The sequence below is a fragment of the Zootermopsis nevadensis genome, unplaced genomic scaffold (assembly GCF_977971745.1).
Source record: "Zootermopsis nevadensis isolate Lab colony 2312 unplaced genomic scaffold, Znev_1.0 Znev_ptg000068l, whole genome shotgun sequence".
NCBI lineage: Eukaryota > Metazoa > Arthropoda > Insecta > Blattodea > Termopsidae > Zootermopsis > Zootermopsis nevadensis.
The window spans coordinates 3396495-3415877 of NW_028259199.1; the positions used below are offsets into that span (position 1 = coordinate 3396495).

Consider the following 19383-nt stretch of genomic DNA (forward strand, 5'->3'; position numbering starts at 1 on the left):
TAAAGACATGTTTTAATTTGAAGAATGTGGAACTGCCTTTTGTCGCACGTTTAATATCAAACATATTTCCAGTATGGCACGGTCATAGGCCGAAAGATTGAAAATTTAAATTTATATGCTTTATGATGTTAAGAGAACTCATGTGGTCATTTTATATAAAAAATATTGGTAACTAATTGAATTTATTTTAAAAATTTGTTTTTATTTACGTGGTTACTGCACACAACATAAATTAATAGTATTTGACTGATGAATTTTAAAAAAATTTAACCATTGATATTATTGCTTTGTGTAAGTAACGCTGGTTTAAGGCAAATCACTAGATTACAAGAATTGACGTACACTGACTTAACCATGAGAAGAATGTGGGGAGACATTGGTGATTGAAATCAAGATTATTAGGCTGCAGTAATCAAAGAACATACTTAACCATGTGCTGTGATAGTAAAGCTTCACCAGCTGGAAGGAATTTACTTTTGTTGATTCCTGTTTTTCAAATCTTTTATTGTTATTTGGCTCTTAATAAGAACTGTTCAAATTTTGGTGATATTTCATATGCGAAATTGTTACTTATTTACCATAATAGGTTTCTGTTCTTTGTTAAACAAATGTGTTTTGTCCTTTTTCATCTGGGTTTTACAACGGTGTACGAGGTTTGACTGTTTTGAAAGTAGGGAAGTGGGTTCAAGCTCTCGTGGCAGTTCGTTCTTAATCCGATCTTTTTTTGTGGTGATGTAACGTCTTTAAGACAAAGTAACTGCTTACGGTTTGAATTGAACAGACCGGTTTCCACTGTTGGATGTACTTGTAATGTAAGTCTTCTGGGTTGTGACACCGTGTAGTCTTATAAGTAATTAATAATGTCCCAGGGGAGCATATCACTTGTTAAAGATGGAATTCATACACATTTCTGCTCAGAAGGTGGAGGTGCTATGTTCCTCTGAACCCCTGTAAGGCTATATGATTTTATAACCAGATGACTGCATTCCACATCTTTAATACCATGAGAATCTGAAATCTAGGCTGTGCTGTATCAACGAGCGTCTTGAAGAAGAAGCTTTAGTTTGGAGTTGGAGATGTTAAGAATTTCCAAAATACTATCGATGCTCCCTGCATCCATGCAGTTACATTGTCCAGAAAGGGGACCTAAATTGTTAGAAAAGTAATTATGTAATTATATTTTGTTTATTTGAAACATGTTTTAGTACTGAATGTCATTGACACGTATGGTCTAATGGGTGCACAAAAGCAACGTAATTCGTTAATGGAACACGTGAATTTTGCTGCCATAGATTATGCATGTTTTCAAGTATGCTATACCTACAACACAATACATTGCTTATTTTATAGAGAATAATAATAATTTGTGCCTGAGATTTGAGTTTTTCATGGCAATGAAGATGGCAGTCATTGTCATAATTTGCATGAAAGTGTGTTAGAAGCCCACAATAATTAAATGTTATATTGTTACTAAAACGTGCTATTAAACATTAAGAGAATGCTTAAAATATTCTCAGAGAAATAATTTGGTTCACATTAAACATTGTTTATATGATAGCTGGGAATATTGTACAATGACATGACTGTCTCTCTGTGGGACTGTGGCTATTAACTGGACCATTGGCCACCCCCAGATGATACATGAATGAAAATGGAGCGTCAGTGAAATTATATTTGCAGGTAAAAACTGGAAAACTCAGGGAAAAACAAGTCCGAATGCAAATTTGTCCCCCACAAATCCCATATAGGCTGCCCTGGGCATGACCGTGAGCTTCACTGGTGAGAAGTCAGTGAATTATCACCTGTGCCCTGCCATGCCCGTCTCGGTTTCTGCCTTACGTGTTGCATCCAGCATCTCGGCTTATAGAGACCGTGTGAGGCACAGACCGCGTTTGTTAGAGTCACAGTACATCAGACACAGTCCGACGGCGATCTGTCCTGCATGGCATCAGGTGGGGTGAAATTTGAAAAAAAAATTGAAATTTCTTCAAAATTTTCGAAAAATCAAAAAACGCTGGAAATTGTCCAAAGAGCGCACAAAACCGAAAATTTTTGAAAAATTCCACTTTCAAAATTTTTTCAAAAATTTCAAAATTTTTGGGTTTTGTGCGCTTTTCAGACAATTTCCATCGTTTTTTGATTTTTCGAAAATTTTTAAAAATTTTAAATTTTTTAAAAAAATCAAAAAACGCACAAAACCAAAATTTTTTGAAAAATTCCACTTTCAAATTTTTTTCAAAAATTTTGGGTTTTTTGCGCTTTTCAGACAATTACCATCGTTTCTTGATTTTTCGAAAATTTTGAAATTTTTTTCAGAACTCTCACCAAGGGATGCATGCCAACCTCGGCGAATGCCTCACTATGTCTCTGCCGGACTCGTCCTCGATCCGTGTCTCTCTACTGCTTTCTGTCGCACATTTTGCAACATCTCACAGTTAGAACATCTCGTAGAATAACCTGTCTTGACTGTGACCTATGTAGCAGGTACTTCGAGAGCAACATTGACAAGTTTATTCGGTTCAGGATGTCTATTTCTTGTCCACCAATATTTCTGAATCTTGTCATTGCTTTTCGATAGGAAGGACAAAGTCATGGAAATAAGAGCTGAAAGTAGAATTGGCATGTAATTGGAACTGTCAAATTATTTTAAAATATAAATTTTATCATAGATTCTTCTCTCGTGAACGTGATTCAAGCAATGGTCGTCTGAAGAAGGGAGGAACTCCCGAACCAGCTGTGGATGGAGATGTCAGTCCTGAGAGAAAACCAGTTGGCATGGGCCGCACTAGTAGACTACATGTGCGGACACCACGAGCGAGGGTCTCGCAGGTGAGCTTCTATACAATAAGGTTGTAATAAGAGGTACATGAAATATCCATTCGACTTCTATTTAATAAAAGGTTATGTTTTGGCTTCCTTATCCATCTTCAGGGCTTGTTACAGACGGTGTTTAATTTTGATATGACTTTTGTTCCTCTGTGTATAAAATTTCTCATGTACTGTCTCTAATTCTTTTGGTATTCTGCAGTTGGGGGGCTAAGCTGCCCTCTTATTCAGTTGTGCGTTACTTCATATTCTGCTAATTTTATTTCAGTAATAAATATAAATGAATTAACGAGTAAACAGATTGCTTTCGGACGGACTCGAGAATTATTCCACCTACCATCCCAGACAGAAGTCCAAAAGTAATGTCTGTCCCAGCTGTCTCAGGAGCGGAATCTATTGGCAACGAGATATTCGACTCATCAACGAGTACTTCTGTGGTGTAAGGATCTTCCCTGGACAGGACCCGACTCATGTGTACGTGGGCTGGGTAACAACGCAGTATCACTTCTTCAGCAAGGATTTCAATCAGAGTAGTGTCCGCAAGGCTTCTGTTATGATTGTGGATGACGATGACAGAATTATTGAAAGGTGACAACATAATCCTCTGTGTTCTAATTTTCTTGCCACGTTCTGCAATAGCGATGGCTTACGTAACGTTACAAGTAACTATTTAAGTTTATTCCAATTAAAACTGAGCTGTTACGCATACGTAATTAAGTTTATAGTCTTTTGAATTTAGAAACATTGGAATGCTTTTCTTTTTTGTAAGGAAAGGTGGTCTTATGTTATTATTACACGGTTTTAGTTCACATGTGTACATCCCACCAATTATTTTAGATTCATTTTGTGTTATCACGAAATTTGGTATGTCTCTCATGCAATTAGAAGCCATACCAACTTTATACCCTCTAATTTCCCCACAACCAGTAATGCCATCTTGGCTGCGTTACAAACGTATGAGGTGGGATTCGTTACCTCGTTCACAAGACTCCTCCTCGTTGTTCACTGGTATTAATACTTTTTAGCTTTGAAATTATGAAATTTGAAAGCAAACTATTAAGTTTTGTTACGATAGCATCGATCGTCAGAGTTGCTACGTGGTCCGTGCTGACGAACTCTACGATGAAGTGACTCATGATTCATCAGGCAAAGGGGCATCACAGGGAATGTGACAGTATTAACAGAAAGTTTGTTTTTAACGATTAATAACAACAAAATAGATCCTTGACGTATTACAGTTTCACGCTTACGATTTCCCTTCATTTCTATAACGAATAAGGACATTTATTATTTCAGTAGAGTTTATTTTAAGAAAATTTGGGCAAAGTATAAGTATTTTTAAAATTATGATTGGAAATTGCTCATTCTCATAATCTAATCTGAAATTATCAAAATCTAGCTTTATGTAGAGAAAGAAGGATTTTATTTCTCTTGGTAATGAAATTGTTTGGCGTATGATACTTCTTTAATGTTCCGACGTGTAGTGTTTTCTAGCGTAGTATAAAAATTATAAAATGTTGGTCCCTTTACAGTATTTTTCTCCCTTATTATGCGGTTTGGGGTGAGACGTCCACAAACAAAATGGTGTCCCGGTGAGGTTGCCAAGATTGCAGCAGAAATAAATTATGTTTTTTTGAGGGAAATTGAAATATTTAATAAATCTGTGTATCTCCAACTGGACCAATTTAAAACCGACAGTGTTATGCTATGATGTGCATGTGTTTTGATAAAACAGGGTACGTCTCTTAAAAACCCATACAGGACGCTGAAGTAAAATACGCATTGATCAGGAAATTGTACTTTGTAACTTCGAACGTTTCTCAAGATATTGTTCACAAGAATTCTTATAATTGGAAGGAATGTTACGCGTATGTTATGCTATTATTAGATTCATATTCTGAAAGATATTGTGAATTTATTGATGTGTTTAGTGGGAAATGTGAACGTACTGTGTAAACTTCTCTTCTCCTACGTTGTTTTGATAGATGGTACCTGAAACATCTTTGTGGCAGCAACGAGCAAGGAAGTGTTGCAGATAGAGTTGGGTAGGACATCAACCACCCTGCCACTTTCAGCTGCACTGCTTCAGAACTCTGAGAGGCATGTTATACCACAGGTTAGGTTAGGTTAGGTTAGGTCTATATACACTAGTTGCTTTTAAGAGGTATCAAGTTTTAAGTCACATTACCAATTTCAAGTGATTATTATTATTATTCAGTGTTCTGTCTTACGACAGGTCCATTGCTCTGCCCAAACAGAGCTCTCCAGTTGTCCCTATTCTCGGCTTCTCGCTTTAATTCCTGGAACGTCATCTTCTTTCCTTGTTTAAGGTCGTCGGTTGGCTGTATCAGTCTTCTTCCCAGCCCTCGCTTTCCTTCAACCTGGCCTTCGATGATGTCACTCAGTAACCCATTCCTTCTCATAATATGTCCCAGCCAGTTAGCTTTCCTTCGTGTAATCGCCTGCAGAATGTTTCTTTGCTCGTTGACTCTCCTCAATACTTCTTCGTTGGTCACTCGATCCGTCCACCTGATCTTCTCTATTCTTCTCCAACACCACATTTCAAAACTCTCCAGGTATTTCTGTTCCTTCTTCCTGAGTGTCCAAGTCTCTGCTCCATACGTAACACTTCACTAGTTTCTTCTTCATCTCCAAGCCCAACTTGCTAGTGAGAAGTATCCTCTTCTTGACGAAAGCTGCCTTGGCCATGGCTATCCTTGCTTTTACTTCCTTGGTGCATAGGGCGTCCGTCGTGACTATGCTTCCGAAGTACTTGAAATGCTCCACATTCTCCATCTGTTGGTTTCCAATTACAACGTTCAATGGTTCTGCTCTCGGTGCTATCCTCATTACCTTTGATTTTTCAATGTTGATTTCCATTCCATACTCTCTACCTGTCTCCACTAACTTGTCCATCATGTTCTGTAATTCCTCCTCTTCCTTTGCCAATACTACTAATTCGTCTGTATACTTTACAGTCTTTATCACTCTTCCTCCAATTTTGAAGTCTCCTGTTTCCTCCAGAGCTTCCTTGGCAAGTCATTCCCCGTACAGGTTAAAAAGCAGCATCCCTGTCTTACACCTCTACCTATCTCAATGCTGTTGGTGTCTCCTGAGTCCAGTCTCACTTTGACTTTTTGCTGCATGTACAGGTTTTCGATTAGTCTTCTATTTCAAGTGATATGCTGCATAAAATGAGTCGGCACTGTAAAGAGATGTAGACAGAAATTTAGTTACAGAACAAAACCAAGTACAGAATTTTGCACTAACATTTGCATAATTTATTTATATAATCTAGATTGTAGGGCATTTTTCAGATTCCTTCATTATTATTATATGTTTTGTGTGTTGTTACTTTAATACATACTGAGGAGATGGACAGGATTTTCTGTAACTACAAATGTGATATTTAACAGATACGTCATCCAATATTTTTTTAAACCTGGCTAAATGCGTTAAATTATTTTAATTTTCTATATTCTGACATAAAAGTCTGCAAAACATTATTATTTACCAAAGCAAAATAATGAATGTAATCAGTCACTTTCAGGTCTTATTTTTATACAGTTCCTTCAGAACATGTGTCCGTCGGCCAGAACTTTTGTGACCACATGCTTATTTTTAATAAATCATTGTTTCTCTCTTTTTTTAAGTTTCCACCAAGACTTAAAACCTCATCAGTGGGCACGAGTACCCAATCAATCTCTGCAAGTGCACGCCCCGAAGCTGTCAGACATTCGTGGTTGGAGTACGCTGTGTGAAGACGCTGTGTCCGTGTCGGCACTTCACATTCCAGAAGAAGACAGACGCATCGATATTTTGGAATTAATTGAGACGGAACGAATGCTGAGGTAAATGTGAACACCTCGTGACGGACGATAAATATTCATGATGCAGGACACACACGATCTTCCTTTCTGTTCACATTCGATACTATGACAGATAATGGGTACCAGGGGTCCTTTCCCCAGGAGTAAGGCGCGGCCAGGTCGTGACACTGACTACTTGCCTCCGTCTAGTGCCTGAGTTGAGAACGAGTGGGAGCTACACCTCCTCTCCCCCCCAAGCACCTACGTGGCCCGTAGCAGTTTAGCTTTACTTTTAGTTTTACAAAATGTTTAGTCTAATAGTTTGAAAATACCCCAAAGAAAACATTTTCTAAATTTGTCTCTCAAGAAATGACAATCTGAAAGACGTCGAATTTAAAAAAAAAGACTGCTTTATCTTTCACAACCCACAATTTAGTAAGTGAATCTGGTGTCATTAATTTTAGAGCCTGTTACTGCGGTTGAAGGAACTTACGCACTGGAGATGATATTCTGGCAGGTTAACAGAATGGATGAAATACTAAAGCCCCTTGCAGCATAATTGATTATGGGATGATCGCCTTTCAAATTATAACCTGTACCTCGAGGAAAAACGTAATAGTTCGCCCAGCGTAACCCAGAAATCTGTAGCAAATAAGAGTCTTATTTGGCTAGAGAGCTCATTGCAGTTTCATTTCAAAGGTGACAGGATTACAGTTTCGTATGTAGAGAATCTGAGTATAAATATTGTAGTGTACGCGTTTCCGAAATATTTGCCTCGGCTGATTAATACCACTGGAATATAATAGAATTTCCTAAGAGGCTTTTGTCTTACGGTTCTCACGCCCACATTCTCACTTTGTACGCCGCGCTCCGCTACCAGCCCAATTATCGTGCAGCTCACGCCCTCTGTCTCCATGTGGACCAGAAACAACTATTATATGTCAGGGCCCTTGCGACAGGGTTTCTATGATCTGCTTCACTTGGAATCACATGCTACGGCGATGCGAGTAGTTCTTGCTGCTTTGCTCATCCTAATACTTATACGATATTAGTGCCATAATTAAATTTATAATTTTAAACTGTATTTTATAATAGTTTACGTAAACAGATTCTTCTCGTCGTTATTCAGATTATCCATTTTTAAGTGTTGCGTAATGTTTTTTGCGTGCTTGTCTTAAATTCATTGAATCCCATTCTGCTGTAATTAAAATGAATTTTAATTCTCATCTGTAAATTTTATATCAGTTCTGACATGGTGCTTTATCCTCCTTACGTATTTTTACGTACTTCAGACCTACAAATCTTCTTCAGATATTTACGACGAGAAATCCGAACACAAGATGGAAGAGAATTCACAGACCCCACAGCAGTAGAATCTTACTTCTGTAGTTTGACTTTGTAGACATTTCGTTGTGTTAAGTGTGCAAATAGGAATTGGAAGCAGCACAGCGCATAATTATAAAACATAACTTTGCTAATCTTTTACTAGTCTTGTGTTTTTCCATACGATTCTTATTTTGTCAGTGTCGAGTCTTAAAAATTTTGTGTTCATCTGTTTGGCCTAATTTGATTGTATATTCATAAGTTACTGTAGTATATGTTAATTAAATTTTGAGTTTTAGGTAATCACCTCAAGTAATGATTTTGTCTTTCGGGGAGGTTTGTAAAAATGAATATATCGTCCCGTTGGGTCCAGAGTTAAAGGAATTATATGAAGATCCTGCAATGGACCATAATCTGCGCTGCCTAAAAACAGAATCAGTTAAGACCACAGATGAATATGACAGACGTACATTTTTAAATTATTGTAAGAAGAATAGAAAATATTATTAGAATTCTGTTTTGCTAATAAAATGTTGTTAAACTTGTTGTACTCTGTGAAAAAAGAGAAAATACGTACACACACGTGCACGTAAAAACTTTATAATGCTGAATCAGGATTACATTTTTTTTGATATTGGGATTCGAATTTATTGAAGTCTGTGATGTGATTGGTTCTTATTCTCGCAGTTACAGTTGAATCCTGTTTGGATTAAAGCAACAAATTGGATAAAATATTTCTTAAACTGCATGTTTGAATACAAGTACAGTGATCCCTTGGTTCCACAGGGTCCCATTTTTATATTAATGATAAAAATTTTAATAAATGATATGTTTGTATCATATGGCCAATCAGATTGCTTCTAAGTCGAATATTTACGTATTCAATAAATTCAATTAAAGATAAAGATTTCTGTCTTCTGGGTTGTTGCGCCGTGTAGTCTGGTCGATGTTAACCAACGTTTCGGAGGTCATACTGCCTCCGTCATCAGGGCGATTAAGGATAGTTTTTGTGGGACCAGTTACAAGAGACTACTGCGTATAAATTGTATAAACTTGGGCATTTGTTGAATGGTCTGGTTCGATTTATTCTTTATAAAGAGCCGTGCGTGTACTGATGAAAATGTTCGATGTTATTTCAGGCCCTCGCTGAAACTGGTGGACCGTTCGTTGCTGGTTGAGGATGTTGTTAAGTCGCTGATCACGATTGATCCAGGGACTTGGGATGAATCGTTTCAGAAAGGTAATTTTTGTATGTGTATAATAATTTGAGATAAAAGCTGGGAAGAGAGAGCATTTAAATATTAACCTTTCTTGGCCTTGCATTATGGCTTATGTGCGTTCGAGCTGGCCACTAGCATACAACTAAACCATTAATGTTTTAGGTACGACATCTAAATTCCCGTGGTCTACGCGCGTGTATATAAAGTGATCCTTGTTACAAAATACAGTGTATTTATTGCATTTTTAAGCTTAGAATGTCAAATGAAAGCTCTGTTCTTGAGAATGAACCCATTTACCTGAACGTAGAGTTTTTGTAAAAATCTGTCTTTATATACGTAACTACTTTACATTTATTTTCAGTTATTTCAGGTTTCTTTAGCCCCGAACCCTCAGTTTTGTAGTCGTGTTGTACGACCTGACTGTTCGTGCCTCGACGCAGGGTCTGTGAAGTTATTTCTAGACTGAGTTAGCTGTATGAATAACTTTTGATCTTTTCCTGTCAATTCACGATACAGAAATGCCCACATTTTCCATGATGATTTGATATCTGAAATGAACTCTTATCACATTGGAGTGTTTAATATGGTCTTAAATAAATAAAAGAAACCTATTTCAGTGGTACACTAGGCCAGAATTTATCTGGATGGATTTCTTGTAAGAATTTTGACAAAATTTAATTATATTTGTTTAAATCTTGTCCGTCTAATCGCAATTTAAAATTTAAAATATTTAAAATACCATATGATGTTCTCTATCGAAACATTCGATTTACACTAGAACATCATTTTTTTCTCACGACGTGTTTCAGTTCTTAGATGAATTATCTTCAGGTGTATAAAATTAAAATTATATAAACTTGAACATAATTTCTAAAAATGCAACTTTTTTTATATATTATTGTATTTTAGTCAGATGTTTATCATATATCAATGATGTTCTCTTCCAGATTCCATTTTAATAACATATTCGAAGTTGTTCTATATATGTACGTCGTGTTTAATATGACTTTTTGTGTGGGTGAATGTTTTTGTATCAGCCAGAATTGAGAGTTCCAACTATCTGGAAGTATTGCCGTGTTTAAATTTTAAATTGTGATTAGACGGACGAGATTTAAACAAATATATATTTATCACAATATGACGCAAGTTTATCATCTCAAAAATTTAATTAAGAAAACAACGGAAGACAGGGCGCAGTCTGATGGGAAAATAATGAAGGTTGACAGCTTGCACGCATATGGTAAACAATATACTTACGATTCATCATCACACTCTTACTCTACTGTGAAATAATTCTGTCTCTAAATATATATTCACCTCGTAAGGTTCCATTTAAGGTTTGTTAATATCTGATTAATAGGAATATTACTCCTATGTTTCTTCTCAATCTGGGATAATAAGCTTGGTAATATTTTACGTCTTATCTGCCTGGATATTGTTATCCTCAGTGCAGCAGAAATCTTTTCTGTGATGCCAGAATAAATTTGAATTTTGCCCACGAGGCTTCATGAATTTAAACTCCCGACCACCAATAGCCATCGTACTCACAGGCGGTTTACGAAGATATAATAATTTGAGATACCAGTATGTCGGAGAAAGATGTGGACAGTAAAGTAGTGGCTGGAATTTAATGGCTTGAAACATTTTTGATTTTTCGAAAAATTTTGAAAAAAAATGTAAAAAATCAAAAAACGCTGGAAATTGTCCAAAAAGCGCACAAAACCAAGAAATTTTGAAAAATTCCACTTTCAAAAATTTCAAAATTTTTGGGTGTTGTGAGCTTTTCAGACAATTTCCATCGTTTTTTGATTTTTCGAAAAATTTTGAATTTTTTTTTCAAAACTCTCACCAAGGGATGCATGCCAACCTCGGCGAATGCCTCACTATGTCTCTGCCGGACTCGTCCTCGATCCGTGTCTGTCTACTGCTTTCTGTCGCACATTTTGCAACATCTCACAGTTAGAACATCTCGTAGAATAACCTGTCTTGACTGTGACCTATGTAGCAGGTACTTCAAGAGCAACATTGACAAGTTTATTCGGTTCAGGATGTCTATTTCTCGGCCACCAATATTTCTGAATCTTGTCGTTGCTTTTCGATAGGAAGGACAAAGTCATGGACATAAGAGCTGAAAGTAGAATTGACATGTAATTGGAACTGTCGAATTATTTTAAAATATAAATTTTATCATAGATTCTTCTCTCGTAAACGTGATTCAAGCAATGGTCGTCTGAAGAAGGGAAGAACTCCAGATGGATGGATGGATGGAGATGTCAGTCCTGAGAGAAAACCAGTTGGCATGGGCCGCACTAGTAGACTACATGTGCGGACACCACGAGCGAGGGTCTCGCAGGTGAGCTTCTATACAATAAGGTTGTAATAAGAGGTACATGAAATATCCATTCGACTTCTATTTAATAAAAGGTTATGTTTTGGCTTCCTTATCCATCTTCAGGGCTTGTTACAGACGGTGTTTAATTTTGATATGACTTTTGTTCCTCTGTGTATAAAATTTCTCATGTACTGTCTCTAATTCTTTTGGTATTCTGCAGTTGGGGGGCTAAGCTGCCCTCTTATTCAGTTGTGCGTTACTTCATATTCTGCTAATTTTATTTCAGTAATAAATATAAATGAATTAACGAGTAAACAGATTGCTTTCGGACGGACTCGAGAATTATTCCACCTACCATCCCAGACAGAAGTCCAAAAGTAATGTCTGTCCCAGCTGTCTCAGGAGCGGAATCTATTGGCAACGAGATATTCGACTCATCAACGAGTACTTCTGTGGTGTAAGGATCTTCCCTGGACAGGACCCGACTCATGTGTACGTGGGCTGGGTAACAACGCAGTATCACTTCTTCAGCAAGGATTTCAATCAGAGTAGTGTCCGCAAGGCTTCTGTTATGATTGTGGATGACGATGACAGAATTATTGAAAGGTGACAACATAATCCTCTGTGTTCTAATTTTCTTGCCACGTTCTGCAATAGCGATGGCTTACGTAACGTTACAAGTAACTATTTAAGTTTATTCCAATTAAAACTGAGCTGTTACGCATACGTAATTAAGTTTATAGTCTTTTGAATTTAGAAACATTGGAATGCTTTTCTTTTTTGTAAGGAAAGGTGGTCTTATGTTATTATTACACGGTTTTAGTTCACATGTGTACATCCCACCAATTATTTTAGATTCATTTTGTGTTATCACTAAATTTGGTATGTCTCTCATGCAATTAGAAGCCATATCAACTTTATACCCTCTAATTTCCCCTCTAATTTCCGTAAATCATAAATCAAATACTGTTAAGTATTTGGTACTTTTATTCTATATTTGTGTTTGAAGATTCTGGGTTTAAATGCCTGAGGTCAGACTGTTCTTACGTATTTATATTTTCTTGAAGTTCCGTAGTCCTTCCAGTTGAATCCTGTGACAGTTGCCTTAAAATCGGACACATTCGCTTTCTTCCATATCCTCCTCCTCCTCAACTCGTTATAGGTACTCATTATCCCATAACCTGTACAGCTGAGAAATAAACTGAGAATCAGAAATATCCAACAGGAATGCACTGTGACTCTGTTTTCAAAATTACTATCCAAATTATAATTTTGAGGATGCAACTTGCACGTAAAGCCACTAGTGTAAATTAGCCTTGAAACTTTTGTTCCGACAAGTCTCGAAATAAAAGACTTTAAAATACAATTTTAGGCGTTATGCGAGAGATTCAAGATCTTTGTTCAACCTGTTCTGCAAATATATTTATCACCGTAGAATAAACCTAAATTCAAGATATTCAGGTGCTACACGGACAGAAAAATGTCTGATAAAAATGTACGCTAAAATAATATATAGAAATTGTATTTAAGTTATTATTAATTTGAATCTTTATATAATTATATTCACCTGAAGATAGTTCTTTTAGGAACTGAAACATGTCGTGGAAAAAATGATGGTAAATGGTAAATCAAATATTTCGATAAAGAACATCATTTGATAAATTTTAAATATTTTAATATTTAATAAGAAGATTTAAAATATATATTTATTATATCACGATATGACGCAACTTTACCATCTCATAAATATAAATTGTTCATCTTCTTTTACAGGTAGTGCTCCCATCGATGGAAAAATATTTTGGCACTCACAGAAATTACTTCGTCTCTGCGGCAACTGCTGCCAGCAACGTAGGGGCCGCATCTTTGAAGGAGAAAGAAATGGTGGCCAGGTAAATAAGGTGTTTCGAGAAAATTAGTTGAGGTTCAGGTATGCAAAGAGTTTGACTGACGAGCATTTAAGGTCTTACAAGCTTTCGGCACCTTCATTTATTAACTTTACGTGCGGTCAACTCTACTGGTACTTAAAATATTTTACCTACACATTACTTAACTGTTGCTTTATATCAGTGAAGGAAGAACATACCAAAAATGAAGTTCTGAGGGGATTATGTAAACCTGAGAGAGATGACGTAACAAGGAATTATTAAGTATCACAGCCAAGTATGATTCCTGCTTCATGTTTGGGAGATCCTACATTCAAATCTGAGCCTGGAGACGAGGTTCATGGGGTTTCTTTTAATCTTTCTTGGCAAATTATGTGGTGTTATGTGCGTCTAAGCCGTGCGTTATTCCTTCCACATGAAATAGCTCGATAATGGACGAACGAAGTTTTATCGAGTTTGACGTTTCATGATTTCGTAATAAATTGTTGTGCCATATCAGTTTCCATTTAAGTCAGACCATTTTAATGACCGCATTTTACAAGAGAATAAAATATTTTGTATTGTAATCTTATCACGACAGATCAATAAATTGAAAACACTTTCTTCAATTTTGTTAGCATCAAACCATAACAATAAATAAAATGAGATGGTAAAGTTGCGTCATATTGTGATATAATAAATATATATTTTAAATCTTGTCCGTCTAATCACAATAAATTCTTATTAAATATTAATATATTACAATAATTAACATTTAAAATATTTAAAATATATCAAATGATGTTCTTTATTGCAATATTTGATTTACATTAGACCATCATTTTTCAATGTTAATTATTGTAATATTTTAATATTTCATAAGAATTTATTGTTATTAGACGGACAAGATTTAAACAAATATATATTTATCACAATATGACGCAAGTTTATCATCTCAAAAATTTAATTAAGAAAACAACGGAAGACAGGGCGCAGTCTGATGGGAAAATAATGAAGGTTGACAGCTTGCACGCATATGGTAAACAATATACTTACGATTCATCATCACACTCTTACTCTACTGTGAAATAATTCTGTCTCTAAATATATATTCACCTCGTTAGGTTCCATTTAAGGTTTGTTAATATCTGATTAATAGGAATATTACTCCTATGTTTCTTCTCAATCTGGGATAATAAGCTTGGTAATATTTTACGTCTTATCTGCCTGGATATTGTTATCCTCAGTGCAGCAGAAATCTTTTCTGTGATGCCAGAATAAATTTGAATTTGGTCCACGAGGCTTCATGAATTTAAACTCCCGACCACCAATAGCCATCGTACTCACAGGCGGTTTACGAAGATGTAATAATTTGAGATACCAGTGTGTCGGAGAAAGATGTGGACAGTAAAGTAGTGGCTTGAAACATTGATAAACTTGAGTTCCTTATTTTTACTTGTTCAATTTTATCAGTCTAAACACAATAAAATATTATTATTAAATATTAAAATATTATTACAATTAACATTTAAATATTTAAAATATATTAAAATGATGCTCTCCATCGAAATGCTCGATTTAGATTGAGAGCATCATTTTAATATATTTTAAATATTTAAATGTTAATTGTAATAATATTTTAATATTTAATAATAATATTTTATTGTGTTTAGACTGATAAAATTGAACAAGTATATATCTCAACACAATATGACGCAACATTATCATCTCATTTCATTATTTTTATTAAAAATTTGTTCTTCTTGGACATAAAAGAATGTAATTTTTCTGTATGTCGCCTACCATAACTTGATATTATTTTTTCTGAATTGACACAGATACATGGAAATCTTAGTATTTCATTAACTTTTTTTTCAAACTTAGAACTGTAGTTGTCTCTTACTATAACTGTTTTATTTACTAACTGTCGCAGTATTAAATGTTATATATTTAATATCTTACTCCGTAAATCATAAATCAAATACTGTTAAGTATTTGGTACTTTTATTTATATTTGTGTTTGAAGATTCTGGGTTTAAATGCCTGAGGTCAGACTGTTCTTACGTATTTATATTTTCTTGGAGTTCTGTAGTCCTTCCAGTTGAATCCTGTGACAGTTGCCTTAAAATCGGCCACATTCGCTTTCTTCCATATCCTCCTCCTCCTCAACTCGTTATAGGTACTCATTATCCCATAACCTGTACGGCTGAGAAATAAACTGAGAATCAGAAATATCCAACAGGAATGCACTGTGACTCTGTTTTCAAAATTACTATCCAAATTATAATTTTGAGGATGCAACTTGCACGTAAAGCCACTAGTGTAAATTAGCCTTGAAACTTTGGTTCCGACAAGTCTCGAAATAAAAGACTTTAAAATACAATTTTAGGCGTTATGCGAGAGATTCAAGATCTTTGTTCAACCTGTTCTGCAAATATATTTATCACCGTAGAATAAACCTAAATTCAAGATATTCAGGTGCTACACGGACAGAAAAATGTCTGATAAAAATGTACGCTAAAATAATATATAGAAATTGTATTTAAGTTATTATTAATTTGAATCTTTATATAATTATATTCACCTGAAGATAGTTCTTTTAGAAACTGAAACATGTCGTGGAAAAAATGATGGTCTAATGTAAATCGAATATTTCGATAAAGAACATCATTTGATAAATTTTAAATATTTTAATATTTAATAAGAATATTTAAAATATATATTTATTATATCACGATATGACGCAACTTTACCATCTCATAAATATAAATTGTTCATCTTCTTTTACAGGTAGTGCTCCCATCGATGGAAAAATATTTTGGCACTCACAGAAATTACTTCGTCTCTGCGGCAACTGCTGCCAGCAACGTAGGGGCCACATCTTTGAAGGAGAAAGAAATGGTGGCCAGGTAAATAAGGTGTTTCGAGAAAATTAGTTGAGGTTCAGGTATGCAAAGAGTTTGACTGACGAGCATTTAAGGTCTTACGAGCTTTCGGCACCTTCATTTATTAACTTTACGTGCGGTCAACTCTACTGGTACTTAAAATATTTTACCTACACATTACTTAACTGTTGCTTTATATCAGTGAAGGAAGAACATACCAAAAATGAAGTTCTGAGGGGATTATGTAAACCTGAGAGAGATGACGTAACAAGGAATTATTAAGTATCACAGCCAAGTATGATTCCTGCTTCATGTTTGGGAGATCCTACATTCAAATCTGAGCCTAGAGACCAGGTTCATGGGGTTTCTTTTAATCTTTCTTGGCAAATTATGTGGTGTTATGTGCGTCTAAGCCGTGCGTTATTCCTTCCACATGAAATAGCTCGATAATGGACGAACAAAGTTTTATCGAGTTTGACGTTTCATGATTTCGTAATAAATTGTTGTGCCATATCAGTTTCCATTTAAGTCAGACCATTTTAATGACCGCATTTTACAAGAGAATAAAATATTTTGTATTGTAATCTTATCACGACAGATCAATAAATTGAAAACACTTTCTTCAATTTTGTTAGCATCAAACCATAACAATAAATAAAATGAGATGGTAAAGTTGCGTCATATTGTGATATAATAAATATATATTTTAAATCTTGTCCGTCTAATCACAATAAATTCTTATTAAATATTAATATATTACAATAATTAACATTTAAAATATTTAAAATATATCAAATGATGTTCTTTATTGAAATATTCGATTTACATTAGACCATCATTCTTCAATGTTAATTATTGTAATATTTTAATATTTCATAAGAATTTATTGTTATTAGACGGACAAGATTTAAACAAATATATATTTATCACAATATGACGCAAGTTTATCATCTCAAAAATTTAATTAAGAAAACAACGGAAGACAGGGCGCAGTCTGATGGGAAAATAATGAAGGTTGACAGCTTGCACGCATATGGTAAACAATATACTTACGATTCATCATCACACTCTTACTCTACTGTGAAATAATTCTGTCTCTAAATATATATTCACCTCGTTAGGTTCCATTTAAGGTTTGTTAATATCTGATTAATAGGAATATTACTCCTATGTTTCTTCTCAATCTGGGATAATAAGCTTGGTAATATTTTACGTCTTATCTGCCTGGATATTGTTATCCTCAGTGCAGCAGAATTCTTTTCTGTGATGCCAGAATAAATTTGAATTTGGTCCACGAGGCTTCATGAATTTAAACTCCCGACCACCAATAGCCATCGTACTCACAGGCGGTTTACGAAGATGTAATAATTTGAGATACCAGTGTGTCGGAGAAAGATGTGGACAGTAAAGTAGTGGCTTGAAACATTGATAAACTTGAGTTCCTTATTTTTACTTGTTCAATTTTATCAGTCTAAACACAATAAAATATTATTATTAAATATTAAAATATTATTACAATTAACATTTAAATATTTAAAATATATTAAAATGATGCTCTCCATCGAAATGCTCGATTTAGATTGAGAGCATCATTTTAATATATTTTAAATATTTAAATGTTAATTGTAATAATATTTTAATATTTAATAATAATATTTTATTGTGTTTAGACTGATAAAATTGAACAAGTATATATCTCAACACAATATGACGCAACATTATCATCTCATTTCATTATTTTTATTAAAAATTTGTTCTTCTTGGACATAAAAGAATGTAATTTTTCTGTATGTCGCCTACCATAACTTGATATTATTTTTTCTGAATTGACACAGATACATGGAAATCTTAGTATTTCATTAACTTTTTTTTCAAACTTAGAACTGTAGTTGTCTCTTACTATAACTGTTTTATTTACTAACTGTCGCAGTATTAAATGTTATATATTTAATATCTTACTCCGTAAATCATGAATCAAATACTGTTAAGTATTTGGTACTTCTGGGTTTAATTGCCTGAGGTCAGACTGTTCTTACGTATTTATATTTTCTTGAAGTTCCGTAATCCTTCCAGTTGAATCCTGTGACAGTTGCCTTAAAATCGGCCACATTCGCTTTCTTCCATATCCTCCTCCTCCTCAACTCGTTATAGGTACTCATTATCCCATAACCTTTACAGCTGAGAAATAAACTGAGAATCAGAAATATCCAACAGGAATGCACTGTGACTCTATTTTCAAAATTACTATCCAAATTATAATTTTGAGGATGCAACTTGCACGTAAAGCCACTAGTGTAAATTAGCCTTGAAACTTTTGTTCCGACAAGTCTCGAAATAAAAGACTTTAAATAAAATTTTAGGCATTATGCGAGAGATTCAAGATCTTTGTTCAACCTGTTCTGCAAATATATTTATCACCGTAGAATAAACCTAAATTCAAGATATTCATTTGCTACACGGACAGAAAAAATATATCATTTTTTATTATATCTAGTCTCAGCTTTTAAATCCTAATGAAATGAATGCATGAACTAAATAAATAATTTTGCTGCCGTACAGGAGATGAAGTTCCAGGAATTTAAACGAGAAGCTGAGAATAGGGAAAACTGGAGAGCTCTTTTTGGGCGGAGCAATGGACCAGTCGTAAGACAGAACACTGAATAATAATAATAGGAGGGGCCGTATGATTTACTGACTGACAAGGAGAAGGAAAAGGACAGAGCGTTCACAGGAATTTCTGAAGTACCAAGGCTGTAAGTTACATACGTAAGTAATTCACTGAACTTAATCTGGAATATTACCACCTTTCTCCACCTTACTTTCAGGCTTGCATAGAATTAGGTATTTATTACTTAGAATTATTGTGTGAGACTGAAATTAACCTCTCCCAAGTATTTTTTGTGTATATAAGAGGAATATTTTTGTCGAAAATTAATATTTTTGTATAACGTGCGTGAAACTATTAAAAATAACTGAATTAGAAGGTGACTTATGGACGTGGAGTTTATCATCTTGATGCTCCATTACCAGCAAGTTACTTTCGTAACAGAAACTTTCATGTAATTATCCACTTGCGAAGATGACGCACGTCTCACTGCTACGGAGCAAAGGGCTTCTTGAGAA

General features: G+C 34.8%; 1 protein-coding gene and 1 long non-coding RNA gene across 15 annotated transcripts in view; one reads left to right on the forward strand and one right to left on the reverse strand.

Annotated features, from left to right (window-relative positions):
* LOC147871075 (uncharacterized) overlaps positions 1-19383 on the forward strand; it is a 47487-nt gene that overhangs the window by 2278 nt on the left and 25826 nt on the right. For 13 of the 14 annotated variants that reach the window (XR_015532846.1, XR_015532847.1, XR_015532841.1 and 10 more), the window contains 7 exons: positions 2670-2829; positions 3095-3414; positions 4812-4942; positions 6480-6677; positions 9098-9198; positions 13284-13402; positions 16166-16284. Coding sequence is in view for 2 of the 14 variants with exons in the window: in XM_087341343.1 (XP_087197469.1) it covers positions 4929-4942; positions 6480-6677; positions 9098-9198; positions 13284-13402; positions 16166-16284 (551 nt within the window). In the remaining 12 variants the exon portion in view is untranslated. The remainder of the gene's footprint in view (positions 1-2669; positions 2830-3094; positions 3415-4811; positions 4943-6479; positions 6678-9097; positions 9199-13283; positions 13403-16165; positions 16285-19383) is intronic. The other variant, XR_015532842.1, reaches the window with a different exon arrangement.
* On the reverse strand, positions 15105-16207 carry LOC147871076 (uncharacterized). The gene is made up of 2 exons (XR_015532854.1): positions 16129-16207; positions 15105-15581 (listed from the first exon to the last, which is right to left on the reverse strand). It is a non-coding gene; the product is annotated as an uncharacterized LOC147871076 (long non-coding RNA).